Source organism: Physcomitrium patens, chromosome 18 (assembly GCF_059467195.1).
Source record: "Physcomitrium patens ecotype Gransden chromosome 18, ASM5946719v1, whole genome shotgun sequence".
In the NCBI taxonomy this organism is placed as follows: Eukaryota; Viridiplantae; Streptophyta; class Bryopsida; order Funariales; family Funariaceae; genus Physcomitrium; species Physcomitrium patens.
This window is the reverse complement of record NC_143427.1, coordinates 10,144,785-10,171,161: the sequence shown is the minus strand read 5'-3', so window position 1 is coordinate 10,171,161 and position 26,377 is coordinate 10,144,785. Positions and strand designations below refer to the sequence as shown.

At 42.2% G+C, this 26,377-nt stretch overlaps 8 protein-coding genes across 31 annotated transcripts; 3 read left to right on the top strand and 5 right to left on the bottom strand.

The window, feature by feature from the left end:
* Nucleotides 1-48: 48 nt before the first annotated feature.
* Nucleotides 49-2,455, bottom strand: LOC112295281 (uncharacterized). Its single transcript, XM_024546626.3, has 3 exons — nt 1,487-2,455; nt 1,096-1,262; nt 49-772 (listed from the first exon to the last, which is right to left on the bottom strand). Exons 1-3 carry the CDS (start codon nt 2,151-2,153, stop codon nt 233-235), a joined length of 1,374 nt encoding a protein of 457 aa, XP_024402394.1. The 5' UTR covers nt 2,154-2,455; the 3' UTR covers nt 49-232.
* Nucleotides 2,456-3,353: 898 nt separating this feature from the next.
* On the bottom strand, nt 3,354-4,690 carry LOC112295024 (large ribosomal subunit protein eL37z). Its single transcript, XM_024546123.3, has 4 exons — nt 4,641-4,690; nt 4,147-4,282; nt 3,810-3,911; nt 3,354-3,529 (listed from the first exon to the last, which is right to left on the bottom strand). The coding sequence occupies exons 1-4, from the start codon at nt 4,641-4,643 to the stop codon at nt 3,489-3,491; spliced, it is 282 nt and encodes a 93-aa protein (XP_024401891.1). The 5' UTR covers nt 4,644-4,690; the 3' UTR covers nt 3,354-3,488.
* A 1,293-nt stretch (nt 4,691-5,983) lies between these two features.
* LOC112295043 (protein transport protein Sec61 subunit gamma) lies at nt 5,984-7,211 on the top strand. Its single transcript, XM_024546159.3, has 3 exons — nt 5,984-6,046; nt 6,186-6,295; nt 6,689-7,211. The coding sequence occupies exons 2-3, from the start codon at nt 6,202-6,204 to the stop codon at nt 6,802-6,804; spliced, it is 210 nt and encodes a 69-aa protein (XP_024401927.1). The 5' UTR covers nt 5,984-6,046; nt 6,186-6,201; the 3' UTR covers nt 6,805-7,211.
* Nucleotides 7,212-7,709: 498 nt separating this feature from the next.
* LOC112295038 (tryptophan synthase beta chain 1) lies at nt 7,710-10,971 on the bottom strand. 4 transcript variants are annotated; one of them, XM_024546146.3, is made up of 7 exons: nt 10,833-10,962; nt 10,472-10,595; nt 10,021-10,387; nt 9,505-9,858; nt 8,851-9,293; nt 8,510-8,604; nt 7,710-8,293 (listed from the first exon to the last, which is right to left on the bottom strand). In XM_024546146.3, the coding sequence occupies exons 3-7, from the start codon at nt 10,363-10,365 to the stop codon at nt 8,112-8,114; spliced, it is 1,419 nt and encodes a 472-aa protein (XP_024401914.1). In that variant the 5' UTR covers nt 10,366-10,387; nt 10,472-10,595; nt 10,833-10,962; the 3' UTR covers nt 7,710-8,111. The 4 variants fall into 4 exon arrangements, with proteins under 4 accessions (XP_024401914.1, XP_024401912.1, XP_024401915.1 ...); XM_024546144.3 differs by lacking the exon at nt 10,472-10,595 and having other exon boundaries at nt 10,833-10,971; XM_024546147.3 differs by lacking the exon at nt 10,472-10,595 and having other exon boundaries at nt 10,753-10,942.
* A 308-nt stretch (nt 10,972-11,279) lies between these two features.
* LOC112295037 (uncharacterized) lies at nt 11,280-15,819 on the top strand. The gene is made up of 8 exons (XM_024546143.3): nt 11,280-13,186; nt 13,319-13,437; nt 13,602-13,726; nt 13,960-14,059; nt 14,311-14,388; nt 14,662-14,745; nt 14,933-15,018; nt 15,209-15,819. Exons 1-8 carry the CDS (start codon nt 11,878-11,880, stop codon nt 15,378-15,380), a joined length of 2,073 nt encoding a protein of 690 aa, XP_024401911.1. The 5' UTR covers nt 11,280-11,877; the 3' UTR covers nt 15,381-15,819.
* LOC112295041 (uncharacterized) lies at nt 14,507-19,020 on the bottom strand. Of its 20 annotated transcripts, none has more exons than XM_090244510.1 (8): nt 18,393-19,019; nt 18,131-18,275; nt 17,745-17,935; nt 17,489-17,560; nt 17,317-17,345; nt 17,097-17,165; nt 16,814-16,869; nt 16,012-16,440 (listed from the first exon to the last, which is right to left on the bottom strand). In XM_090244510.1, exons 3-8 carry the CDS (start codon nt 17,914-17,916, stop codon nt 16,245-16,247), a joined length of 594 nt encoding a protein of 197 aa, XP_090100636.1. In that variant the 5' UTR covers nt 17,917-17,935; nt 18,131-18,275; nt 18,393-19,019; the 3' UTR covers nt 16,012-16,244. The 20 variants fall into 20 exon arrangements, 13 of the variants coding, with proteins under 13 accessions (XP_090100638.1, XP_090100636.1, XP_090100637.1 ...); XM_090244511.1 differs by having other exon boundaries at nt 18,131-18,237; XM_073540708.2 differs by lacking the exon at nt 18,131-18,275 and having other exon boundaries at nt 18,393-19,020.
* Nucleotides 19,021-21,069: 2,049 nt separating this feature from the next.
* On the top strand, nt 21,070-24,066 carry LOC112295039 (uncharacterized). 2 transcript variants are annotated; one of them, XM_024546149.3, is made up of 7 exons: nt 21,070-21,540; nt 22,093-22,187; nt 22,375-22,717; nt 22,817-22,862; nt 23,047-23,135; nt 23,398-23,456; nt 23,619-24,066. In XM_024546149.3, the coding sequence occupies exons 1-7, from the start codon at nt 21,442-21,444 to the stop codon at nt 23,803-23,805; spliced, it is 918 nt and encodes a 305-aa protein (XP_024401917.1). In that variant the 5' UTR covers nt 21,070-21,441; the 3' UTR covers nt 23,806-24,066. The 2 variants fall into 2 exon arrangements, with proteins under 2 accessions (XP_024401917.1, XP_024401916.1); XM_024546148.3 differs by having other exon boundaries at nt 22,372-22,717.
* Nucleotides 24,067-25,198: 1,132 nt separating this feature from the next.
* On the bottom strand, nt 25,199-26,111 carry LOC112295042 (plastocyanin, chloroplastic). The gene has a single exon (XM_024546157.3). The coding sequence runs from the start codon at nt 26,032-26,034 to the stop codon at nt 25,534-25,536; it is 501 nt and encodes a 166-aa protein (XP_024401925.1). The 5' UTR covers nt 26,035-26,111; the 3' UTR covers nt 25,199-25,533.
* Nucleotides 26,112-26,377: the final 266 nt, after the last annotated feature.

The following is a 26,377-nucleotide window of genomic DNA, read 5'->3' as shown; positions in this document are numbered from 1 at the left end:
TTAGTCTGTCATCAAGGTGCTGCCAAAGACACCGAGACTTCCACAGTGTAGGTGACTAACAATTTTGTAGTCGGAATATAAAGTAAACAATCGTTAGAAAAACGTCATCAATGGTCCTCAATCCTGGCCGGCTACCTTTTCCTGCACCACACCAACTGTGATACAAAAGGAGAACAGATACATGTGATTCAGGACTTGAAGAGATGAAAGGAAAAGTGAACGTTGCTCGGAGCTAGTGAGCCTTCATTGAAGGCTTGCCTACAAGGATGTGGCTCACTCCAATGGCACCAGCTTTCTGATCAGCTAAAGCAAGAAGGCTAGTCCTGTAGCCAAGATCTTGTGAGGCTAAGTTCCTATCGAGCTCTACCATTATTTTACACATAGAGTGCAATCGGCTAGTCCAACTGTCATAATCGTAGCTACTCCAATCCGCCGTTCGTGCCAGAAGTAGAAAGTCCTCGGTTGTGATCACTGATCGTAGCCAGTTAGACCTGGGGTATGTCAAACAGTGCTCTAATTGTTTGGGAGACAGTGGCTTTGAAAATGACCCCACAATCTCCTCACCACTACACTCGGGCTTCTCTACTTCGTCAACAATTCCAGTGAATGAAGACGATGCAACTGCAAATTGAAGTTTCCCAACACAGCAAGGAGAAGCGACGTAACCTGCTCGCCACCTCAGAGCTTGCATGAGAGCAAGATCAGTAGCATGCCCGCAAGCATGAAGCGCCACACAAGCGTCGAATGGCTCCATGTAGTCTTCAATCCGACCCTGTCGGGTAATCGATTCGGTTAGCGCAGCAAAAGGAGAAAAACCTAGCAGCGAAAGAGATATTTGTTCGAAGCCAAGAGTAAAATCATCTGTAAGATGCTGCGAGGCTTTGTCACAATTCAAATCTTTCAGCTCAGTAATTAACAATCCAAGGATTGCAATGCCAAATTATAAGGTTAATGTCCATCAGACGAGGGACTTGATGAATGTAGCGTTGTGAAGTATTTGAAGATGCAATGTGTGTTGGTAATTTCGTTCATTCTGATACAATGAACCAAGTCCGACTTTGGAAGCTAAAGCTTGAGGTTAAGGGAATCACATACCTGCCATGTAGTAAGATTAGCCAGTTTTGCTGCTTGTGCTCGCATGGCAAGCAGTCTTAAGCTTTCTAGTTTGTAGTCCACGCATATGAAGGTGAGTTCCTTGAAAAGACAAGCCAACGGAAGCGAGAGAGCACCTGAACCACTCCCAAAATCCACCACGACAGAACCTGCGCGGAAAAAAATGTCTCAACTCTGTGAAAAAATCACCTCGTCAATCTTTACAGAGCGTGGCACCCAGACTGAACATAAAACATGTTGTCAATCCAACGACTGGGCGTTTTGAGGGATGAGGGATCTACCTGAACCCCACACCCTAAATCAGGAATCTTGCAATAAAGCATCCCTTCGTGAAGAGGAATTCCAAGAGATAATTTGAGGTTGCATAGCTTACCTGGAGAAAGGTTCAGGAACTTCAGGGCTGTTGCAATGCTCTCCACTTGAGACCTTTTCCGCGCTCCGCGACCTAACCTATCCTTCTCTCCCTCCCCAGTATCGTCGTAATGGCCCCCGCCGCAACGATGTCCCCCACCCTCTCTTCGCAAGATTTTCCGGGTGGTGAGAGCTGGTGCCTTATACCCAAATCCTCGAAACGGGTCTGCAGTAGCAGGAATGACACTCCAATCCACCCTAAAAATCCCCTTCTCTCCAAGCTCTGAAACGGCAGAAAAAGGCCACATCACGTCAGGAGGAAGCTCCCCGGAGAGCTCATCTTCACTACACCTCTCATCATGCCGTGCCACTCCACGGCAATCACGATAAACGAATTGCTGGAGCTCCGCATGGTTGCGCAAGCTCACAAGTTCACGGTCAAAGTGTAGCGCCGGAATTCGTCGCAGGAGGGCGACAATCTGCGACCGTTGCAACGAGTCTCGAGAAGGACCTCCTTGGTCTCGGAATTTCTGACGACGAGTTCTCTTCGGCTCCAAGCACCTCCCACCGGGATGACTCGATGCACCGCACTGCTGCTCGCGACCAGGCGAGGCTCTCAACATCAATGACTCCTCAGTAAGATGCTCTAAATACCAGCAAAAACCCAGAATGGTGCTGAGGTGCACCATCGCTGTGAAGAGCTTTCCTCGCAGCAAGCCCTCATGTCCTCCTGTGCCACTCCTGCTGAATCTACTACATCTGCATCTGTGCTTGTGCTCATGCGCATGCTGTGCACCCACATTCTGCAGTTTCCGATTCCGAATCCCTCGAGCCCTGTTGCCGGATTCGGCACTTGCTGGTCGAGCTCACTCGCAGTGAACATCCATTGAGGAAACTTACAACCATCATGCACACAAACAGCCTTCCACACACACACACATTCACAAGTATTGTGTTTGTTTGTGTGTGTGTGTGTATTTCTTTCGAGAATTGTTACGTGTTAGTGATGTTTATTTTGTTTAGCACAACTGGTGACATTGGCACTCTTCTTTCTTCTTCTTTAATTCTTTTTTTTTTTTTTTTTTTTTTTTTCTGCCATTAGTATGAAAGAGAAGGAAGTCTTTCCTTGAGCATTCTGGAATGTTTTGGAATTGTCGGATTTACCTTTCTTTGAACTAGTCAATGTTGGCCTTTGGAGTTAGCATTTTTTTGTTGTTCTTGATTTTTATTTTTATATTTACATTTACTTTTTGATAAGTTTGTTTTTTCATTTGAAACTAGCTGATTATTTAGAAAGTGGGAATATAATAATATTTAAATGTAATATATCTAGAACACTTTGAGAAATGTATTTAGCTTGGCTTTATTTTGCATGCATAGATCGTACTTTTGTTCCCAACACTTTTAACATTGAAATAGATAGAGGATAAATACTATAAGTAAAAAGCAAATGAGACAGACAAACAACTTGTTATTGCACAAATGTGAAAACAAATGCAAATCGTAATGTGTGAAGATTGCAGGTTATACACTATGCAATTATCGGCTGTACTAAAACATTGAAGAGTAAAATAAACCAACACAACAATACCTTTTTCAGTTTGATTATTTTTGTTGGTACAGATAAATATAATTGAGATCATTTAAATCTAGATCTGAATTTGTTTATTGTAAATTTGGTGATACAAAGATCATGGTTCCAAGAATTATTTATCACAGATGTTTTTGTAATTTCAAATTAGAACAGTGACAATTTTATCAATGAACTCGGAACTTCGTAGATACGCTCAAACGAAGGGAGATTGTTGCAGTATGACTTTCAGTAAACATGAAGGGCTCCCAGAAAAGCCAAGAGTCAGAATGAGTATCCGGAATTCGTGACACAAATATTAAAAATGATTGCTTAATCAGCATTCATTCTTTACTGATATATTGCTTGCTAGGTCACAACAGAAGCCTTTCCACATGATGAAATACATTCGCCAGCCTACTTACTTCATCGTGTAGGTCAAGTGACTTTCAATCTAAGCTGCAGCAACGGTCTTCCTGGAAGCCGCTTGGGTTCCTGCAAGAACCAAATGGAAATCATGTGACTGCTTGGAAATGGTGAGTTGCAACAGAACTCTACAAGTTAAAACCGGGAATTAAAAATGACGACCGAGGTTAGACCGTCAACACGCTATTGAAGATCTCCGACAGATGTTGTAGGGCCCAATGCTGTAAAATGAGGAGCGTAATATCCTAGGGTTGTAACCCGTGTTCGGGTGCTCCACAGTGAACTGCTAACAAGCAGTTCGATGAGCTTAGTCTTGAGCAGGATATCTCGGACATAGAACAGAACATACCTTCTCTGAAATTGTTGGAGAACCGGCGGGGAAGATGACGCAAGTGGCGCATACGTCCAGTCCCCGTGGTCTTCCTCCTGATAGCCTTCACACTCCAGTTGTCTGGTACACAACGCCCAAACCAAGAGAAAACTCATAAACCCTCCGTTGGTTTCATTGCAAACAGAACATATGTTCGAACTTGTCCTAGAAAGTAAATCTATACATACAAGGGCGTACTAACATTGTACTTATTCAGGACATTGCAAGTGTAGAAGCTGAGGAGTGACCTAATAAAGACAGCATAAGGATCTCGACTTCAAATGAAAAAGAGACAGCTAGTCACGAAAGAACTCACAGCTGCGAACTCTCGCGGCAGGGTATGCACAGGCCGAGCAACGGCTCTTCTGGATGTGAAAACTTCTACGGCCACAACGCCTGCACAGCGTGTGGGACTTGTTACGGCGCTTGCCGAAACTACCTGTTCCCTTCGTCTGTCACGACCAACAAAAGATCGAGTCCAACGCCAGACAGCCTCAATATACTCATGTGACAAAAACTGTGGGCGAAGTACATAACTGGATACAACCTACGTTGAACCGAAGTTGCACATGACAACCAAGTCATATCCGCTAGTGAGAGAACCTAAAAAACAGGTCCTCAACCATGCGACCTAAATCACAGAAATTCCAAACAACCACGCAAATAGAAACAATGTACCTAGTAGAGTAGGTTTTCACGAGACGATCACAAGCATTACAAAATCCTGTACAAGTCTTCTCCAAGTAAAACGCCACAGGTGCTAGAACAGAAATAACGATGCAGTGGAATAATGGCAAGGCAGTGCATTACCATGGTGAGCGACGGCTGTGGAGAATGCTGGCAGCGAAGGACCGATAGCAGCGCTGGGAAAGAACTACTCTAGACGCAGACAAGGGTTTTGTTTCCCCGGCCTCAAACCCTAGAATTCCGATATCCGACACTCGATATCTGGTTTTGGATCCATGCCCTCCACACAACCCTATTTGAGTTTGATGGCTGCTTCATCTCTCATACCCGGACCACTTCCGGCTGATACATCGGTGACTCGTTATATGTCCCGGTCGCTTGCTGAGTCGAAACCCATCTGGCTCTTATGTAGTCTGGATAGTTTGAATCGCAACCCTAATGACATCGAGATAATCTTCATATTCATAATACACGTTTATATTCATAATAGTAATTGAGAGTTGAAAATAATGGAATTAGTTGAATATACTTATATATATAACAATGAATGTTATGGTATGACTAGTTGAACATAATTGTAAAAGCTATTATATATATATATATATTAATGTGAAATATTGTAAATCTTATTACTCTTGCATACAAAATGAAAAAACAATCAAATTCACTTGTTTACATGTTTAAATTATATTTATTATAATTATACTTACAAAGTACATGAATAATTTGTTTTTAAGATGATTCCAATTTATACCAAAGAAAGTCACTAATTTTAAATATTTTTTATTTTTATTGTTTGTTTAAGATATATTATAGAAAAATAAAAGTTGATACTTTGGTAGCAGATTCGTATTCAAAGCTTCCAAACTTCTAAGGCATATTTTCTTCTAATTAACTATTAAGTTCATTGATGTAAATGCACTTTTTTTCTAACTTGACTTTACAAGAAAACATTTACTAACTTGAAATACTTTCTAAATGATTGTCATTCATTTATTTATTTAGTTATGTAAATGATGGTTGAGCCACTATCAAATCCAAAGTTTTTAGAAGAATAAAGATAGCCCTTGACAACAACAAGGCTAAATAAACTTTGACAGGACTAAATTGCTAATAATATACTACCAAACTCAATTGCATTCTACAAATTACAATCTAAAACCAAATTACACTACATTTTAACTCCAATTGCACATGTTTGTGGCAATCTCCAGGAAGAACCCAATTTTCTCAACCCTTCATTAGTACTTAAATCATCACCCCCTGATTTGCTCCTATATTGTAAGTTCTTTACTCAGCCCAAGAGCAAAACACTAGAGGTATGAACGGAGCTCTCAACAAAGCCAGCAAAACCTCGACAGAAGAGAAACCCACCTCAGTAATGGATCCCAAAAAATTAGGGTTAGCAAAATCTCAGTTGCAGGGGCAAAACGAGGGGAATGGCTAAAGGAGCCGAGCATTCCCGAGCACAGCACAACATGCGTGCGGGTCCCTGCGAGGGAGGGACCACCGCATCACTCCGGATCAAGGTCGGCAAACACACACACACATAACATTCTCACTCTTTTCCCCGCATCTGACCAGCGCTGCTTGATTCCATTGCGTTTTGTGGATATTTTTGGAGTCACCGTTCATCTCGTGGGTGGTGTTTGTTTTTTGTTTTTGTAGAGTGGAGGATTGAATCATGGAAGCCGTCGATACTGTAGTGAGGCCCGTGAAGGACTTCGCCAAGGATAGCATTCGCTTGGTCAAGCGGTGCCACAAGCCCGATCGGCGAGGTGAGTTGGATTGCTGAAAGATTTGTCTTTGAGTTTAGACTTTGTTCCGTTTTACGATAGAGGAGTGGTGTGTGGTTTCCAAGTCGCTGGTTCCTGGCGTGTAATTTGTGGGTTAAGGGTTGCGGTTGTGTGGGTCTTGCATTCAATTTCGTCGTGCTTCCATTTCAAGAGCTGGGTCGTGGTACGTTATCCCGCCATGGTGCGATGCTCTGAAGGAGTTTGCCCCATAGAGGCTGTCGGTTTTATTTGTAGTGAGATGGACTTCACTGTGGTGAGTATTGTTACCTAGTGCTAGATTGTGTTGTGTTATGTAGTGCTGGGAGGGGTATGAACGCATAAGATGAGCTTTTTACGTCTGGGAATGACATTCAGCACTCTTTTTCGCGTTTGCAGAATTCTCTAAAGTGGCCATCAGAACCGCTTTAGGGTTTATCGTTATGGGCTTCATTGGATTTTTTGTCAAGCTCATTTTCATCCCTATCAACAACATCATTGTTGGATCTGGATAGTGCAGTGCTTGGTGAGTTTTCTGGTTTGAAAAAGGTTGAAGATTAGCTCAGTCGAAGGAGTTTCGGGTATGTTGTTTATTTGCGTTTTTCTTAACCGCAAAGAACACTCCGAGGGCTACGTAAACATGGCCATCTGCACGGCATAAATGTGCACCTCAAGGCCTCAAGTTCGTATGGTTATGCAGCTCTATATGTTTGCTTCATAGTTTCATTAATATTGGAGTTGAATTTGCTGTTTCAGATTTTGCTGGGTCTAATATTCATTAATAGCAGACACCGAAGAATTAGGTCACTGTTATGACCTGGTTTTAGATTGTTCGAGTGAAAGTTGGCTCTTTCTTGTGCTTGACCACATTTTCTGGCTCTCTTTCGCTGGAACCTAAATTACGACCACTGTTTGGCTGCAATCTAGTGTTTGTGTGTGTGGTGCACTGCAACCTTCAGTCTGCATAAAAATATGCAGACGTGTGTGTGTATCGTATGTACATCTGAACGGTGTCAGATTATCAGTCATTCCCAATCTTCGGATTGTAGGTCCTTTGATTTAAGTTCAGACTTAATTCTAAACTGATGTGATTTTGCTCATCAATATCAGACAACTGCCACGACCGAGGCTACCTCCTGCTGTTGGGCTTAACCATGAGCAGATCCTTGCGTGGCATATCAGTTTGTGAAGTTGGCCGTACAGGCAGAATATCTGCGACGAGAGGCAGTCTACCTACGTTTTTGTGAATAACCATAGATGTGATAATACTTGATTCCTATCTTGGGGCCTGAGTTTAAGTGAACATTATCTGAAAAAATTGATATATTCAACATTTTCATGTAGAGATTCTTGCAAGAACTGTTTGCTTGCTGAACTATCATTTCAGTTAAGTTTGCAAAGCGTCATAGTACAACATATGTGGAAAGGCCGAAGTAAGTCCTTATCAATATTTTCTATATTTCAAATATTTTTCAAGTGGGTGCGCTCGTTTAATGACATCTCCAAGAAGGTGTAGGACAATCTATTTTAACGTTGCAATTAGCAAGGCTGCAAACTTGCCTTTAGATTGACAAAAACCTTAAAAAGCATCCAAGACTTTCATTCCTACATTCTAAGGACAGTCCTTTACCAGTGAACTATTTTTACAACAGATTCAGTTCTAACCAAAATTTGACCGATCGCTTGCCAATACCTGACACGCTCTTCTGGTAACTCATCTTTCAAAGGGCTGAATTGGCTCCCTACAAAATCTGGGAAGGTAGAATTGAACTGATACACTAGATATAATCAGTCCAACAGTAACACATATTTGAAGTGAAATTCAATATTTTCCTTTCAGGTAACCGATCACGCTGTTGACATCCTTGTCACCACGGCCACTGCAATTGAGGACCACTCGGGTGCCATCCTCAAGTGTGGGGCAAAGCGTCTCCAAAAAGGCCAGCGCGTGGGATGTCTCCAGTGCCGGAATGATGCCCTCCAACTTGGACAACCTCTGGAATGCTGCAGTGACAACAGAGAAGTCTCAGAATTTTAATAAGTCGTGATGAGGGAGCATAAACTCTATGTGTTGATAGCCATCACAATACGTTCATGGCGAATATTCTGAAACTAACTAAACCTGTGACACTAATGACCACCAACTGTTATTGACCTCACAAGAATCATGCACAGTCTTTACACAATGACATGGCAATTTCAAGTCAACTTCCTTCGTACCCTCGAGGGCTTCATCGTCAGTCACGCTGAAGTATTCTGCTCGACCAACATCCTTCAGGAAACTGTGTTCGGGACCAACACCTGGGTAATCCAACCTGGGCACCACGAACTCCCAGTCAATACTATGTCCTATAATGTATATACGTGATCGATGAACAGTTTCAATGAAGTGACAAACACAAGTCTAGGGTACAATAATCTGATCTTAAGAAAAAAAAATTCTTAGTTGAAATCACGATGTATTATGGAGCTAGCAAGCGACCTGAGCAACAAAACATGAAAGTAACAGACGCCAGAATCAATACAATACCTAAGCCTCAGTTTATCCCGTGAATGCTTACCCCGCACTAATAGAATGTGGCTCGATAATCTGGCCATCACCATCCTGGAGCAAATAACTCATTGCACCATGTAAGACACCGACTTCTCCCATGGTCAGGGTTGCAGCATGCTTGCTTGTATTGGTACCAAAGCCAGCTGCTTCGACACCAATGAGACGGATGTCCTCATCTTCAATAAATTCATGGAACAACCCCATGGCATTGGAGCCTCCTCCCACACACGCTACAAGAACATCGGGCTTACCACCCCACTTTTCCATTGCCTGGCGACGAACCTCTGTTCCAATCATTGCATGAAAGTCTCGCACAATCATAGGGTAAGGGTGCGGTCCGGCAACTGAGCCAAGAATGTAGTGAGTAGTTTCCACATTCGTAACCCAATCGCGAATAGCCTCTGAAGTGGCATCCTTCAAAGTGGCGGTGCCAGAATTAACAGGACGAACCTGGATTACAAAGCAAAAAAGTTGAGGTTAGGGTTTAGGATTACTGCACAAATTACATGGCTGCCTCATCTACATCAGCATACACATTCTGACGCAGTTTCACAGCATTTGATTCCAAAACCTCCTGTCTTTGTTGCACAATAACAATAATTTGATTTCAGTTTTAACGATTTCACACTTGACCTCACAAGTAGGGTTATGAACTCCATACCTCAGCTCCAAGAAGACGCATTCGGAATACGTTGAGGGCTTGCCTCTCCATATCCTGAGCGCCCATATATACAATGCACTCCAGTCCAAAGCGAGCACACACTGTGGCGGTGGCAACACCGTGCTGGCCTGCTCCTGTCTCGGCAATAATGCGCTTCTTCCCGATCCGCTTTGCCAACAGGGCTTGGGCAATTGCATTGTTGATCTTATGAGCGCCAGTGTGGTTAAGATCCTCTCTCTTCAGATAAATCAGAGGTCCTTTCCCGTCACGTTTGTAGTGCTCTGTCAGACGTTCAGCGAAGTACAGAGGTGTTTCCCTACCCACGTAATCCTTAAGTACGTCATTGAGCTCCTTCTGTACAAAATAAGGAAAATCATGTTAACTTAGCCCTTAGAATCTATGCAAGTAACTCGATGTTTCGAGACCTACCCTAGAGAAATAACTGAATAACTAAATAAATACATAATCACGCAATCACTCTACAAAAGTGCTAGCAAGAATTGAGACATTTGATACCTGGAATTCGGGATCCTTGATTGTCGCACGATATGCAACCTCCAGATTACTAAGAGCATCCATAAGAGTCTCAGGAACATACTTTCCTCCATAAATTCCGTATCTTCCGAAGGAGTCGGGGCGCTCGTGGCCTTTGTACGTTCGGATATCATCTTGATCCCTAGTGTGCACATCCTTCGCAGTTGCATCGCGTGCAAACACGCCAGCGGCCCCGTTTATAGAAGAAGACGATAGGGCATTAATCTGTGTAAGTCTTGCATCCTTCAATGCTGATGGCTTGCGCACCACTTGAAATGAAGCAGTACAGCCAGTAGCTTGGGTTGGAGCTAATGCCGCCATGACCATATTAGAGGGCGGTTCCCGCTACCTGTGACGTCAACAGAAGCCATGAGAAAGTGGAGATTAATCTTAATTTGTGACGTTCTTAAAGATTACGTGGGTAGGGAAACACCTCTATACTACACGCCTTGTGGTAGACAGCGCACTTTTCTCACCACCGACAGCAGAGGACAGACTTTCATGGCTCCCCACAACAAAATTTGTAGAGCTAGAGCGCGAGAAATACTAATCGACCTCTGAAAGTCAAAATCAGAATTAATAGTCCGAAATTAGAACACAGATCACAAAATGCATGGTTTACTAAGGATCTTACAAATAGAAAATCCAAGCACAGACGATTGCAGAAGACAAAATAGACGCAGCGGCACACACTAAAACCCTGCGAGGGTTTACCAAAAGCACAAAGTAACGAAGTCCGAACGAATTGCAGAAACCTCCGCCACAAAGGAATTGTGCAGAGTGGCGGAACCCACCTGAGAGTACGCTATCGGGACTCGTAAACTGAGAATCGAACAAAGAGTTTCACGAATCTTCAAAGGCAAATAGTAGCTGTGGGAAAGGGGCGGTGACGGAATGAACAACTACAACTAACGTAGTACTGGCCTCTTCATGGATTTTCAGCTAACTGCGACCACATGCCAAAGGTGGCACACGCACGCACGTGGGCCTCTATTTATACTAGAACACCGCTTGTGTGAAACTGGTATTCCACGATTCTGGTGAGAGTGACGACTTTTATCAGCAAAAAATGAAATCGGCAATAAGTCTCGGAAATTTGCGAAGTTTTTTATCCATGCAAACTCAACCCTATTGCTGTTTTGATGGACGGAGTGGAGCTTTACACATATATTTATAATCTAGTTTTAAAAAACAGCTCTGTGTTTGCCTATTGAAAGGTCATGCTAGCAACGCCATGGCAATGGAACCTGATGTGCAGATCATGCGGATCTAGGGCTCTTTTTTTTTTTTTTTTTTTTTTTTTTTTTGAATTGTATGATGTTGGGAATGAAGCAAAATCAATAAAAGTTCGTCAACTTCGCAGAGGATGACATGTCCATCTCGATTTATTTTGTAGCATTTTGGTATATGCGTAGCGATGCTACAATAAGTCGCTAGGGTTTTACAGCAGCCAAAGGTTTGCGCACATTTTAGGAAAGCTTGACATGGTGGTTTGCCATGTTTGTTTTTGTGAAGTGAGAGCAAGCACCAATTGCCTTGTGAGTCAAGTGTTGCGTTCTGGGTGCGCACATTTTAGGAAAGCTTGACATGCTTCCTTAATTTGTAAGGACACTTGGGAGTGGTCTTGTTTGTATAAGGTGTTTTTGTGAAGCTCGCTCGACTTGGGTGAGTGTTGTTGGCATTGTGCAAGTCGATGCTCCATGATTCAAGGTGAAGGAAAGGGTTTGGGCATCTACGCCATGAACTTTCGGTTTGCATCAGCGCAATTCCATGCTGCTGAGTGTACTAACCGAATGTGATTCAGCGGACAGTTGAGCTGCTTCCAGGAGGGGGTTTGCCATGGATGCCACAAGTAGGGTACCGGGGCGGCCACTTAACTGGCTTCCCTCTGGACTGACTGCTTTTATGCTGTCGCTTGAAAAAACAGACTCTCTTTCTGTGCAGCTCAAGGCGTTCAGCGTAACTCAGGCGGTGAAGGCGCTCCTTTCGTCGAAGTCCCAGAAGGATCTGTGGGGTGTTCCAACTTCTTCCTCGGAATTCAACAGAAGTGCTTCCCTGGATGCTCTGCGAGAGCTTGCGAAACCTTTGGGAGGAGCCATTGCCGTAGCTGGACTGTATGGCGGTGTATCCATGCATCTGGCAGGATTCCACACAGCCTCCATTTCGTGCCAATGTGAGAGCGAGGAGTTTTGTGAATGCAATCACAGCTATGGCTTGTGTGTGTGCGGTGATCCCGATTGCTTGGTTTGTGAACGTTGCGCTTCGGAGGAAGACTTCGAGCCGCGCGAGTGTGAGGAGAATTACGGCCCAGAGTTGCAGCACCATTGGGGTTTCCCGTTTACAGGGTCTGTCTTGCTGAATAGCCCTAATGCACGTTCTCCAAAATACAGTTCTGATGCATATTTTCAAGGAAGAAGGGACACCAGGTCACAGAGATTTGCAAATATGAATCGGCCAAATGTGCAGAATTTCGGTTGGGCAAATCCTTTAGAGAGGCGAGCTGCTTTCGGGGGTAAAGATTCAGCACAGGGCACAAGCGGCAGCTCTTGGGGGGCTGTTCAGGAAAGTATGACTGAGGATGATGGACAGGATCTCAAAGGAGTCTCTGAGAAGTTACCTTCAACGTGGGCCATCAACGTTGTTCGCAAAAGAAAAGGTGCCCAGAATGACCTTGTGGGCAGCAATACTGAGCACCGAGAGAAAGAGGAAGATCGGCAGAGCTCGGAAAACGCTGAAGCATCACTTCGAAGGGTCGACCAGGGAAGCGAAGAAACCGAAACCGCCGCAGAATTGCAGGAACGTCGTTCAACGCCCAGTTCGGTGAGTGAAGCTGTTGCCGCTGTCAAACCAAGCCAAAACAAGGTGACTGCGCTTAAGAGTCCGAAATGGTGGCCTTTTGGACTGCAATCTGCAGCTTCAGCAGTGGACAACGAGCCTGCGCAAACGGAAGCATCTTCCACTGTGGTGAATCTCGAGACGACGAAATGGAACTTTCGAATGGGACAGAACGCAGGCGCAGGAGCGTTGGCAGGCGGGGTTGTGAGCCTTTGCTTGCATCCTATTGATACTGTGAAGACCATCATACAAGCGCAGACTGGCAGCAATCGCAACCTCCTTCCCATTCTCTCCTCTGTTATCTCAACAAGAGGTACATGTTTGATTGAAGCGAATTTGCAAAGCACGTACCTGTATGTTAGTTAAGTGCTGCCACATCTCTGAAGTTTCTAGCAGACCTCTTTCTATATAAATTCTTACCGAAATAAGGGCATCTTGCTCCCAGGTTTGAAAGGTTTGTACAGGGGTCTAGGAAGCAATTTAGCTTCATCAGCTCCAATCTCAGCTATCTACACGCTTACTTATGAAGCTGTCAAAGCTGGCTTGCTTCGTCACATTCCAGAGGTATGGCTTATCTGATATTGAAAGATGTTAATTGTATTCTGAAAGTTTTGTACCTTGCATCATGGTCCTATGCACGTTGGCTGAAGAATTTTGATGAATTGGTCTGTCTCATTGAAGGTACTTTTGATGATTATAAGACTTAGGTATTGATCTGATATGGACAGGACATGTCCGCACTGGCGCATTGCGCTGCAGGTGGATGTGCAAGTGTTGCCACCTCAATTGTTTATACACCTAGTGAATGCGTGAAGCAGCAAATGCAAGTGAACGGATTGTATCGAAATAGCTGGTATTTTTCTATTCTATCCCTTGATTCGTAACCCTTGAAGTTGCCGATTTTCCAATGTAGTCGCTTATGTTTATATGCATACTTTATTTGAACCTAACGAAGCTTACGCCAAGATATTTCATGCAGTCCCGTGTCCATATTCATCTGATATACGAACATGTGAGCCTTTTTTTAAGAAGAAATACTTGAAACCAAGTCCAATACTTACACCATGTATTTATGGAATAATCCAGGCAAGCATTCACGTCAATACTTAAGCAAGGTGGACTACCTCTGCTGTACAAGGGTTGGGGAGCGGTACTTTTTCGAAATGTACCACAATCTGTAATTAAGGTATGTATCTCATAGTTGTCGACTTTATCATGTATTTTCCACGCTAGTCACATTGATTTGAACTAAGAGATTCAACCTAATCTGGTGAATTCGAGTTTGTTTTGGTAGACAAATTGCTCTACAACCAGGGACGAAGTCGTATAATTTATTTATGCTAATGTAGAGCTGATCTTTGGTGGCCCACCGTTTGCGACTTGTTGCTTGATGCTTTGCATTCGAGAGTAATATCATTTGCTGTGGTGGCCTCACAGTTCTATACATACGAGGGTCTGAAGCACTGGGTTCAAGGTGGTCCACGGCGTGACACTCCTTTGACCACACTACAAGCGGTACAGCAGATCAGCTGTGGACCCTTTTCTATTGCAGCTGAGTTTATATCTAGTTACATGAGACGGCTCACAAGTTAGAGGATGAGTCTTGCGTGCCTAAGTACTGCTGCACATTGGATGCGCAATTGGCTTTTTGATTTCGAATTGAAATAAGAATAATCCACTCCTGATAGAAATTCATCAATTGTTGACAACCTAACATGATCCATGATTTCTTATCATCCTCACGCATGATCACTAGTTTATCTAGCTGATATTCAATTCTTTGTGCAGCTTGCCATCGGCGGTGCTGCTGGATCGACCGCTGCGTTTTTCACTACTCCATTCGATGTTGTGAAAACTCGGCTTCAGACGCAGGTATTGAGCTTCGTTCTGGAATGATTTTTACAACACCCTGTTGCACGAAATCAGATTTATATGTTTTCCATGTAAGAGAATCCCTCGTGCATCCTTTGTCTTAAATTCATCATAGTGCTGTAGTTGGGCCATTGCTTCAGCGTACAACAAGATGGAAAAGTAGGCTGACTTGGTATTCATTGTACAGATACCTGGGTCAGTTCAGCAATACTCTGGAGTGGTTCACGCTTTTCAGTGCATTGCCACAACAGAAGGCATTGCTGGATTATATCGGTGAGTTTCATCCTAGATCATTGCATCTCCAGAATCTTCAGCCTTGAGATGAACTTCATTGTGCGGATTCTTAGTTTCTCATAGCATCTTGTGATGTAGCAAATCTACAGTTGCTGTATATCTTTGTATAGTGGCTAATGGCTAATGCGTTCTGAAATAGAATGTTGACCAAATTCATGCACGCTTGCAGGGGACTGGTACCTCGTTTAGTGATATATGTCACTCAGGGAGCTCTTTTTTTCGCGTCGTATGAATTTATCAAACACATTTTGACATTGGAAGCTCCAAAACTTCGTATGAAGTCACGTCAGATTGGAGGCTATGAACGACAGGCCGCATCTACCCCTGCGGAGTTCACTTGAAGTTTGGTATCTATTCCTTGTGAATGCAGAAATTGTTGGGTTGATATGTGCAACTATGCCATATTGACTATTAATGCAAGAGCTAGAGATCCTTGAGAACGGCAAGATCGCGAAGGTACTTTTCCTGTATCCTTCTTACTCCTCGAGGCTTCATTTGTCGAGGATTCTGATAAGAGACGAATGTTATCTTCTTCGGTTGCTCTTTACGTGGCCACATTGCAGACAATGAGACCCTGGGACCATTAATTTATACATAGCACACGGTAGTGTTTTTGAGCCAGAAGGCCCTCGCTTGTCTTGATTGTAGCACACTCTCTCATACCTGACTCCGTTCCGTTTTTTCCGTCTTTGTATCATCCTGCAATGCAGACGTCAAGATGTGTAAGCCACAACTTCTTAGGTTGAAGATGTAATTTCTAACATTCTCTTTTTATGTGAACGTCTCAAAGCCTACTGAAAATTGCAACTGTCCTGGTAAAACCTCCTTGGAGCCTATCTTGCTTGTAGTGATTTCTATCAACGTCCACAATGTTGTGTTGACGTTTGCCCGCAGGCCATGTATGCCCATTGGACAATGCATTAACAGAAGATAGCACCACGCTCTCTCTCTCAATATATATAGATATATATATATATACAAATTGATTTTTATACATAAGTCAGTTTGTTACGACATGATATTGTGTATATTTACTTAAGTGCTTAAGATACTATTATGCAGGCTAGGGTATGAAGGTATTGAACTCTGCTCTAAATCTGATAACATCCTTCTGGACATGCTGCTCTACACGCAGAAGACTAAAGCTCTGCAAGTTGTTTTCTTTGAAGTTTTCCTGGGATTACTCTCCTTTTTTCCTTCTCTTCCTATGTTTTTTCTTCTTTCTTTTCCTCTTTCCCTTCTTTCTTGTCTTCTTTTCCGACTTCTTTCATTTCCTCTTTTCCTTCTTCTTTTATCTCCTCTTTTTCTACTCCTCTCTTTTCCTCTTTCAAGGGATTCTTCTGGTTCATGGGGTTCTTCCCTATCAAGTATTGAGCTAAGAAATCAACTGGGTTCTCAGGCCTGACAGAGCCATCCTACATGTTAGTGCGCTTTCAGCAAGTTCTCATAACCTGGCACTCAACTTGCATTTCACGAGCTGGTAATAATATAGATGGGTCATTTGTGTGAGCATTCGTTGGAATACTTGTTAGCAAATCATACTTGGAAGTCCGAGGTTTCACGGAATCAACAGTTCTATACAATTTGCAACTCATCGCAGTGGACTCCTATCTGTCTTCGAAGAAACTTCAGAACAGAAAGAGCTTAGCATGTTGTATCCCAAGGTTTCAATTAATGTCTTCTGAATAACATACATTAAATCAGTGTGCTGCAAGAATTAGCAAACTCTGACTCAATTGCGTGATGTACTGTCAAGAGTTGCCAAAATACATACCTCTCGATCGCCAGCAGCTGTAACCCATGAAGCAACAGAGGAACTACTGTTGCTTCCTGCTCAACTAGCTGTAGGTTAGGTACTGATGCTAATTTTTTTCCAATAGAACCGTTCAGGCAACCCTTAGAATATGACACAATCAAACTATTTCGCAAGCCCAGATCTACAGAATATAGCACTTTGAAGCACGAGACTTTGTTCAGGATACTTGACGTATATTCGGGAAATTAACAAAACTTGTATCCTCAGATGAGTTTATGATATGGAGTAGAGTTCCCTTTACCAAGTATTGCCTTACAGGTAAAGCTCTAATCTCCAATCTCTCTTGAGCTTCTTTTGCCGCCAATGCTTCCTGCAGGGTTCGTGTGGTTCTAATCAACCAAGAACGTGAAGTGCTCACTGTCAAGATACATAGCCAACAAAAGTATTTCTAGAATGCTCGAATTGGATAACAGTGGTATCTCAGAAGGTGCCAGGTACGTATGCATGAGGACAATCCATACCTCAGGAGTCAAATTTAAAGCATCCTCATCTGCACAGAATGAATGGTCACATTTTCAGAAGCTGTGTTAGGGCACATACACAATCGAAGCGCAGAGGTGGCATGATCGGACTAAGAGCGTAACTCTCTTCACTGGCAGAGAACAGCATCGAGAAAAGTAAGGCAGACTTCACCAACGATCAGCTTCGAACGCATTGAAATAAATGCAACGCTGCTGTCTCGGGTTTCTAAACAAATAATAGAAACTGCATTGCATGAAGAATCCTTGGAATTTAGCCATGTCGTTATTGATATTCGAAATTAAAATTCTGATGACCTATTGGATCTCACAACAACACGTTTAGGCCACACTCGACACTAAACGAAACCTGAGTGAGCAAACTCGAAACCCTGATATACACGAATAGAAATGCGAGAGATAACTAGTACCGCCAAGCACGGCGGCAGCAGCAGTAGCAGCAGCAGCGGCAGTAGCAGCAACTGAAGCTCGGGCCACAGATGACTTCTTCTCTATAACAGGAGCTTTTTTCTCTACAACAGAAGCCTTATTCTCTAGAACCGAAGCTTTTTTCTCAAGAACAGAGGCCTTCTTCTCCGACATGGTTACAAATCACAGAGGTCTGCCAAAAGTAAAGGAGGATTTTATACAAGGAGTCATAATTCCTCATTCTGAAAGAAGGACAACGCAAATTAACGAAAGCTACCGGTTACGAAACAGGGCGACCGTTCAGGTGCCAATCAACATTTGGCCGTTGCCATGTCTATCGATAACGAAACCCTAAAGCAATTGACACATCCATAGTATAGTAGAGCACCTGCAAAACAGAGGCTCCATCACAAGGTGCCCAGTCTGAAAGACAGAGAAAATTCATGGCAACGAGGACCTCACAGCAAGTCATGCGAGGCATCACGATGCGGTTTGCTGCAGGGGGGAGGATCATCAAACATGAATCTGCAAACCTACTCATAAACGCATGAAAATTTTCTTCCAGAAAATTCAAAATGATAGAAACAAAAATCATAAAAAGGCATAAAACATCCACACTAACAGCGTAGCATTAGACTTCATTTTCTTACTGGCATGATTCTCCAACAGTTAGGGTTAAAAATTCGCTCCAAGGGGGCAGATTCAGCAACAATGCAATGAACATTTTCTGCCACTTTGAACATGTGATGGAGGTATCCTTTTTTAATGCTGGTGTCAGTATATCTCAACCTAACGTGAGTTCCTGTCACTACCGGAACACCAAAACTCGCATCCATGAGTTCCAGGTGAAACAAAAGCGAAGGCAAAAACCATTCAGGAATGCCCAACACGGTGCAGTTTTTATGCCGAACATGTGACATTTAGACAAAACAGCTGAGTCGGTGTTGCAGATTCCCTGCAGTCACAGTCCAAAACACTGCGGAGTTCGAGTGAGCATTGTTCATGGGACTCAACTCTAAAGCTACTAGCAAATCCTCTATGAAAACTAAGATGGTGTACAATGTTATAATCTTGTTTGTTTGTTTGTTTGTGTTTCTTCTGTCAATATACTATTTAATAGCATAATAATAGAACATTATAACATAAAACATAATAATAAACATTTAAAAAAATAGATCTAAAAATATAATATGAAATATTTATAATATACAATTTTATATTTTTAGCTATTTAAAATACTTCTTAGATGTTTTAAATTTTACTTCATTAATAGAATATGCTTCAAACTAAATCTATTATTTCATCTGCACAAGGCTTTTAAAAGCTAACATAATGGTTTTACTTACAATGTTTTTCTGCTCAATTCAATTATAAGTCTACATAATTTATTTTTTCTACATTCTAAATTTATTGATATTATTTTTTATTTCTTCTTTATTAAATTTTTATCTTTAGTTCTGAAAATTCCAAAAAGCATATGTTTGTATTCTTAAATACAAACATAAAAATTGCAATGTTTAGTTGACCTTAAGTTTACAATAATAGATATAAATAACCATAAAAATATTACAAAAGAAGCCTACATTGAATTGTAATGTGAAGTTTTCTACTATTTGTTGCAATTTCCAATTCAAAATGCTTATAAATCCATTACAAGTGTAACAAGAAGCAATGATTTAGGGATGGTTTTGTAATAAAAGCATAATATTGTAAGATTTGAGTCTATTATAATATTTTTTAAAATCCATATTAAAAAATAGGATTTTTTTATTAAGTCATTTATTAAGTACAAGTGAATTTAATAGATTAAGTTAGATTATTAGTATGATAAAATTTTAATATATTAAAATAAATTTAAATAATAAAATTTATAATAATATAATGGAATATTAAATCAAGCCAAGTAAATCTTAGATCAACCCATCTTTGCTCTAACCAACATACTCCATTTTTATCTTTATTTTCCTACATTCAATTTCATGCTTCAAGCCATGACCACAACAAATTGAAGCTCATCATTGTTGTCAAATGGTGATATAAATTTTGCTTATTTTATTTTAGGGAAGTTGTTATGCACATCACAATCCTTATTTTGAACTCAAATTCTTGCTTGATTTCAAACAAGAATAGCTTATTGTAATTTGGACAAGTGAAAAGCTATTTTGTTCAAATAAGAGTTGCAAAAATTGTATGGTGCTATTTAGTTCTTGCTTGTAAATTGTTGTTGTGTATCTTATTTCTTGGAGAACCTACTTGAGTATTAACAAGATTGATTAGAATGTGTTAGATAAAAATAAGAGATACATGAAACAATTATTATCAATTTAAAAGTTTTTTGAGTAAATTTATTTTTTTATTTACACACACACACACACACACACACACATATATATATATATATATATATGCAAATATTAAAATGATCCATCCATTTACTAAATCAATTTACCTTATTGTAATCATCATTAGAAAAATGGATCATCTTCAAGAACCATCATTACAATCATGGCCCTTATGCCAATCTCCCTCATTTCCAACCCATGTTTCCTCTACTCCCAGCCTAATAAGTGTCAATTATCAAAATTGTACTCACTAAACAACAATTCATTAGTAAAAATGTTAAATATATGACATACTTACATATTTTCTATTTTTTTAACTTGCAAAAAAATAAATGTAAAAGTATATATAAAGTCTTTAGTAACTAAATAAACAAATAAATAAAATAACAACAAATATTAACTTAAAAACATTTTTGTAAAATGTCTACAAAAAAAGAAAGAAAAAGAATGAATCCTAAAGCATAATACCATAATTAAAGACCTCAAACTTGAAACTGTGAAAGCCCTAACAATGCTTGCTAGATACTAATACAAAAATAACATCTAAAGCTAGCATAAAGACAACATCTCACTCTCATGTTTAACAGTTTCAATTAATTAAAATGTGTAAAACTAGTTTAAGGTGCACTTGGTGGGAACCCAAGTATACTATTGTAAATATTGAAAAGAGAGAGAAGTGAAGAAGTGAAATACAGCGAAAGATGTTACTTGAAAGCAGAACATGAAAATCAGGGTTAACAAACTCTAATCCAGATCCAGAACACAAAACAGAGAGAGAGGCAAGTAAACAAGCAAACAAACAAACAAGGGAGCCAGGAGGAAGGGAGGAAGGGAGGGAGTGCGAATCGTGCTCATCCATACAAAGCAGCGCGTGAGCTCATCCGCAAGCGTCGTCGTCCAACAGAATGCGCCTCCTTCGCGCACTCACTCACTCGCAGCAGCAACAAGCATCAACAACAAGCATGGCCCCTCCACTTGCAACAATCCTCCCTTGCGTCACGCTAATCCCCACCTCCCTTCTTCGCCGCATTGTCACGCTGCCTTCGCTCCTGCTCGCCCGACCCACCTGAACTGGACGTGTTGTTGAAGTTTCTGGCACTTTTCAGTACCACATTGCTGGGATACTCGCCAGTTGATCAGTGGATTCAGTCAGTTGGTTTTTCTGGGGATATTCGATGAGATAATGTAGTAGGCTTGAAGAGATAGGAATCGGGGTGGTTGCGTAAGGGCGTGGTGCGGTTTGGATCGTTGTTATAGATTAGGACTTGGGTTTTGGGAAAAGCTGGAATTGTGGGTTGATTGTTGGTAGCGAGGAGCTGCTCCTCTGGAAGTGCGAGAAGGAGGAGGAGGGGTGGAGATGACTATGGCGACGATGGGCGTAGCAGCTTTGAGCGACTGTGCTGCTGCGTCTCTTGCTTCCCCTTTCGCGACGCTGACCTCCTTGCATCGTTCCAAAGTACGCGGTGCTGATGGCTTTGTAACTGCGCTTCCAAGTTTTAGTTTTGATTTTTGATTTTTGATTTTTTTTACCTGAATTTTTAAGTGAACACAGATGATGTGTTGCGCGACAGATTGATCATGCCCTATTTCCCACGCAAAATTTTATGCTTGTTCTGAGTGCGTACTAGAACAAAGTATAGTGTATGGGTCCTTGGAGAGAGATGAGAGAATTTTGAGGATGGAAGGAGAGTGGAAATGCGGGGTGTCAAGGAATTCCTTGTACAGTTTTAAGTCAGCTGGTCTTATTTTCTTTGGCTGCATTGCTTGCGACATGCAGGTTTTTTATTTTTTACTTTTATTTTTTCTTTTAATTCTAATTTTTTTGAAGTTCTAGATTGAACTGGTTTGCGATAGTTGGATACTTGAAGATTGGAATGTCAAGCCCTAAAGTCCCTGCATAAGTTGAGTCTTCCCTACAGCCATGACATGTGCGAGCCTGATAATTGCATAACAGTAGTCGCCCTGGGATTTAATCTTTGTGACCGGTTTCTTCGCACGCTGCTTGCAGACAGCTGCCAGGATTACAATCGACAGAGCGTGCCGGGATTGGTCATCATTGGCTGTGTTATCTCCCGGAATGAATCCTGCAAGTCACACAAGAAGGTGAGACCAACAAACTGGCTCTGCCCCTGTCGTCCTCAATCCGTTCGTGTTCAGTGTCATACTTAGCTTTGTCTTCCATGGTTATTTACAGCAACATCAATCTTTGATTCGGAAGATTTTTTCCGTTTTTCCTTTTCTTTTGATGTAATTACTATCAACATAACTATTCTAATAACTGTTATAGCAGGAATTATTCTGCAGAGAAAAAATGCTGTCTGCATCAAATGCCTATTACTGCAGCACATAGGAAGGCAAATCTGCGCGTTAGGAAGCAAGAAAGCGTCCCGTTAGTAACACTGACTGACCCTTCTGGAGTGTCACATCACTTGAGCTCTTTCCTGCAGCAACCTGCTGGCACACAGTCCATGCTCAACACAAGAGCCTTGATGAGGTACGAGTATGTGGGTGACGATGTATACCGGTGCTACCTGCCTAAAGTAACGCTGCTCAACTTCGAGGTTGCCCCCATCGTCGACCTCTTTGTGGCCGCAAGTGATGTGGACTGTCGTGTGGACATGCGTCAATGCTCGGTGCGCCTAAACACACGTGCATTTCTTTGATCTAATGCCTACAAGTTTATTGACCTTGTGGATGTCTTGCTAACATCGTTGTGTAGCCTGTATTTGCAGTTTACAGGCTCTAAAGCTATCCAGGACCAGAACGAACGTTTTTCTGGTACATTTTGCCCTCGTTATACCTATCCCATTTTTTTTTTACACATCCTAACATCCACTGTTGTCGAGATCATGAGGGACAATGTAATTTAGCTCATTAATTCTATTGTTGTGTTACCATGAATTTACTTTCAATGTCGACAATCACTTGAATTTATTTTTCGTTTATCAAAAATTTTGTGCAGCCAGCTTGAAGAATCACTTGACATGGCACGACACCCCCGAAGGAGATCAAGTGCTCAACTTGGAAACCGAGCTGAGTGTTTCCTTGGAGGTACTATGGCACTTTTTGTCCTGCGCTTTCAAGCTAGTTACTTAGGGTCAAAGATTTAGTTTCCAAGAGTGCCATTCGCTTCATCTCAGACCTTCCGTCGACGGGAAACAAATTTCCTGTCATCCTTTGAAGATGGAAATGTCTTAGCCCATCGACAAATGTGGCAGGGCTGCGTTGAGCCGCACTCGAGATTCAAAAACTAGTTCACAGTTCTAACAAGTGGTGGTGGTCCTGCTGCCGCTGCCGCTGCCGCTGCTTGTAGGTCTACACCGTTCCTTTCACAATGCTGCCTCTTTCTGCGGTGGAAGTTCCTGGCAATGCGTAAGCTCATATCCATGCTCCACACAACGTTAGGAGTATACAATGTCCTATGAATGCATAGCACGTAACTCAGTAGTCCGAAAGTGCTTGATGAAATCTTTGTTATTTTCAGTGTAATGGCACTCACTGCACGTGGTACCTTTCCTTTGCTTTTGGATACAGGATTATGCAAACGATGTTGGACCAGTTGATTCCCTTGTTCCTGGACTCCCTATTCTCGGACTACAAGAGGTGGGTGGATGAGGAAGCATTGGGTCTTGGGGTGAACACCATTCCTCTGTCACCGACTCTGGGGTCAAGTCCCCACTTAGCAGCACCGGATTGCCAACCTTTACAAGTTTCTTCATGATCGGACTAGTGGGTAGAGCTTCTAGAACAGCAATGCATTGTTGCATTGGTGCAGTTCATTGCAACTAATTCTTGGAATTTGGCGGATGTGGTGCCGAGTGGGTCTACAGAGTAGAATGCCGCACTGGATAAGAAGCCGAGGGAATCGGCATTGTATATATAAAGTTGCGAATTTAGTGTTGTGATTGTTCTTTCATTGACCAATGAAATTGAGAAGCTGCGTATTCCATATTGATTATGATCGCAGTCAAACTTCAGCGTTGACTATGGTAACCGAAATGGTTAATATTTGTCTTCTTTTCTTTTCTTTTCTTTTCTTCTCTTTAATATATTGATATCCAGCTAATCTTTTTAAAAACAAACTAGATCTGAAAATAGTGTTTTGAATGACTTTTTTTCCATATTAAGTGCAAAAGGGAAGATACGGTAGTAAGAGGTTTTCTTACTTCTGGCTAGCTTAAGTATGATCCATAGTTTTTGTAAGTGCCACTTTTGCAATAAGTTGTGAACCACAAATATGATTTTGTGATGTGTTGTTTTAATTTTTTTTAAAAAATAGAGAACTCTACTTTGATGATGGGATCACAAAAATTAAAAACAATTCTGACCTTATAAATACCGCGTTTACAAATGTTCCACTGAAGTTCAGAAACAGTCCCATGGAGGAACAGTAGGTTTGGAAATAACACTGGAATATTTTAATGATGTGTTTTGTTCATCTTACAGTAATATGAGGTATCTCTAAAGCTCCCATTGTTTACGATTCAATCACCTTGCTGGTAAGTACGAAAATTTTCAAAGAGTGTAAAGCAAGCGTTCAAGCAAAAAGTACATTGGCACTCATATATTGAGTATGTAATAGATGTGCTGCAGACGAATTAAAGAAGATTGCAATTGCCAGTGATCAGTGATCAGTTTTTTAGAAACTGGGCACACTCATCAACAGATTGATATGTCAATATAAAGAGTTGAATAGTTACCATGTGCTCAGTCCTAAAATACAACAACCCACACGAGTTCAAAGCGTCTAAAGTGAGTATGTTTCGACCCCTACAACAATCAATAAGAAACTCAGAGTGCCAATGTTCCAATCATGGCCAAGCGTCACAGTAGTGGGCACAATTCGACACACGTAGGCCAACAACAGTGTTGCACTCACCCAACTACAGCTTCTCTGCATCAGTGAGTCAATTGAAGTTCTTCTCTCCATATCGTTCAGTGTTCGAGGCCAAAATTATAAAAGGCTGTAGCGCGGCATTCATCACCAGATCGCGTGTCCAATACATCTCAACCAACCAGATCTTAGATTAAATTTCAGCAAAGAGAATCGGTAATGCAATCTAATGCTACTCTGGCAATTCAGAGGTCAAGAAACGACTTAAGCAATCTCGGAATCCAGATGAACACGGTTTGCGAATGCAATCACACAACCCTTAATTCCTGACATTGAAGGACGAGCAATTCAACAAGATGACTACAGATTGACGCAGAGAATCAGTTCTCTAATGTAACACCTTGTTCAAATTGATTAGAACAAGGTAATAAAAAGAAATAACGCCATAAACACACCCTGTCTACATCGAGTAAGAATCAGGTCGCCCTCATTACAAGCCAACCGCAGGGTGATTAACTACTCCCAGTAATAACCCACAATATCAGAACTACGCCATCCGCAATTCGATGCCATAGCCAAAAATGCCGTGGTAGTCGACGACGACTGAGAACATCTCTATGAAACGGTGATGGAACCCTTCATGCCAGCACCCTGGTGGGGCTCGCAGTAGTACTCGTAAGTGCCGGCAGTCTTGAACACGATGTCGAACTGCTCATTAGGTGCGTTCAAGTAATCCTCATGGTTGAGTTCCTCAACCTTGACACCCGCGGGAACGGCATCCTCGTCGAACACGACGTTGTGGGGGAATGCCTTGTTGTTGACGAAGGTAACGGCCTCTCCAGCAGCCACGGTCACGTTGCTGGGGTAGAAACCAAGGCCACCATCGTCTGCTCCCATCTTCACAGTGACAGCGTTTGCGGACGCCACCAGCAACAGCGAGCTGGATGCGGCGAGGAGAGCCTTGCCAACAGTCTCCATGGCATCGCTCCTGACCGAAGCCCTGACGGGCGCCATGCGCACCACGGTGTTGGTGGAAACCTTGGCCGGGGCGGCCCTGGTCTCAGCCTTGAGGCCAGTGAAGGTGGGCACAGAGACGGCAGCTGCTATGGACGCCATTTTGCTTCAACGTAAGCGAGAATCTGCGATCACAGCACAAGCAACGACAATTGCAGGCGACGGAGTGAGGTCTGTGAAGCTGTGCTGGTACTTCAGGGGTGATCGAATGGTGCTATAAGATTTCGCAGAGGTGGTGGCTGTGTTGGCTCATCCACTGTGGTCGGGCAATGGGGGTAAGGCAGATAAGCTGTCAGAGCGATGGTAGGCCGCAGGCTTGGGATCGAGATAGAATTCCAGCGACTTTTCTGTGAATGCGGGAGTGATCCCAAGTCCACAAGGCACCCATCTTCCGCTAATCTTCTGTTCTCCCGATCGCTGTGGCAAGTGGGTCCCATGGCGGAGA

Excerpts from the sequence above, each read along its gene's own strand:
- LOC112295281 (XM_024546626.3), bottom strand. The coding sequence starts at position 2,153 with ATGGTGCACCTCAGCACCATTCTGGGTTTTTGCTGGTATTTAGAGCAT. Across the intron at positions 1,263-1,486 it reads GTTCCTGAACCTTTCTCCAG|GTTCTGTCGTGGTGGATTTT; the intron begins GTAAGCTATGCA and ends TTTTCCGCGCAG. Across the intron at positions 773-1,095 it reads CTAATCTTACTACATGGCAG|GGTCGGATTGAAGACTACAT; the intron begins GTATGTGATTCC and ends ATTACCCGACAG.
- LOC112295024 (XM_024546123.3), bottom strand. Across the intron at positions 3,912-4,146 it reads TGCCGCGAGAGTTCGCAGCT|ACAACTGGAGTGTGAAGGCT; the intron begins GTGAGTTCTTTC and ends GTTGTGTACCAG. Across the intron at positions 3,530-3,809 it reads CTCCAACAATTTCAGAGAAG|GAACCCAAGCGGCTTCCAGG; the intron begins GTATGTTCTGTT and ends TGGTTCTTGCAG.
- LOC112295043 (XM_024546159.3), top strand. The coding sequence starts at position 6,202 with ATGGAAGCCGTCGATACTGTAGTGAGGCCCGTGAAGGACTTCGCCAAG. Across the intron at positions 6,296-6,688 it reads CCACAAGCCCGATCGGCGAG|AATTCTCTAAAGTGGCCATC; the intron begins GTGAGTTGGATT and ends TCGCGTTTGCAG.
- LOC112295038 (XM_024546144.3), bottom strand. The coding sequence starts at position 10,365 with ATGGTCATGGCGGCATTAGCTCCAACCCAAGCTACTGGCTGTACTGCT. Across the intron at positions 9,859-10,020 it reads TCAAGGATCCCGAATTCCAG|AAGGAGCTCAATGACGTACT; the intron begins GTATCAAATGTC and ends TATTTTGTACAG. Across the intron at positions 9,294-9,504 it reads TGCGTCTTCTTGGAGCTGAG|GTTCGTCCTGTTAATTCTGG; the intron begins GTATGGAGTTCA and ends TTTGTAATCCAG.
- LOC112295037 (XM_024546143.3), top strand. The coding sequence starts at position 11,878 with ATGGATGCCACAAGTAGGGTACCGGGGCGGCCACTTAACTGGCTTCCC. Across the intron at positions 13,187-13,318 it reads CTCTGTTATCTCAACAAGAG|GTTTGAAAGGTTTGTACAGG; the intron begins GTACATGTTTGA and ends TCTTGCTCCCAG. Across the intron at positions 13,438-13,601 it reads TGCTTCGTCACATTCCAGAG|GACATGTCCGCACTGGCGCA; the intron begins GTATGGCTTATC and ends TGATATGGACAG.
- LOC112295041 (XM_073540708.2), bottom strand. The coding sequence starts at position 17,916 with ATGTCGGAGAAGAAGGCCTCTGTTCTTGAGAAAAAAGCTTCGGTTCTA. Across the intron at positions 17,346-17,488 it reads GCGTTCGAAGCTGATCGTTG|ATGAGGATGCTTTAAATTTG; the intron begins GTGAAGTCTGCC and ends CATTCTGTGCAG. Across the intron at positions 17,166-17,316 it reads CTTTAAATTTGACTCCTGAG|GAAGCATTGGCGGCAAAAGA; the intron begins GTATGGATTGTC and ends CGAACCCTGCAG.
- LOC112295039 (XM_024546148.3), top strand. The coding sequence starts at position 21,442 with ATGACTATGGCGACGATGGGCGTAGCAGCTTTGAGCGACTGTGCTGCT. Across the intron at positions 22,863-23,046 it reads CCAGAACGAACGTTTTTCTG|CCAGCTTGAAGAATCACTTG; the intron begins GTACATTTTGCC and ends AATTTTGTGCAG. Across the intron at positions 23,136-23,397 it reads AGCTGAGTGTTTCCTTGGAG|GTCTACACCGTTCCTTTCAC; the intron begins GTACTATGGCAC and ends CGCTGCTTGTAG.
- LOC112295042 (XM_024546157.3), bottom strand. The coding sequence starts at position 26,034 with ATGGCGTCCATAGCAGCTGCCGTCTCTGTGCCCACCTTCACTGGCCTC.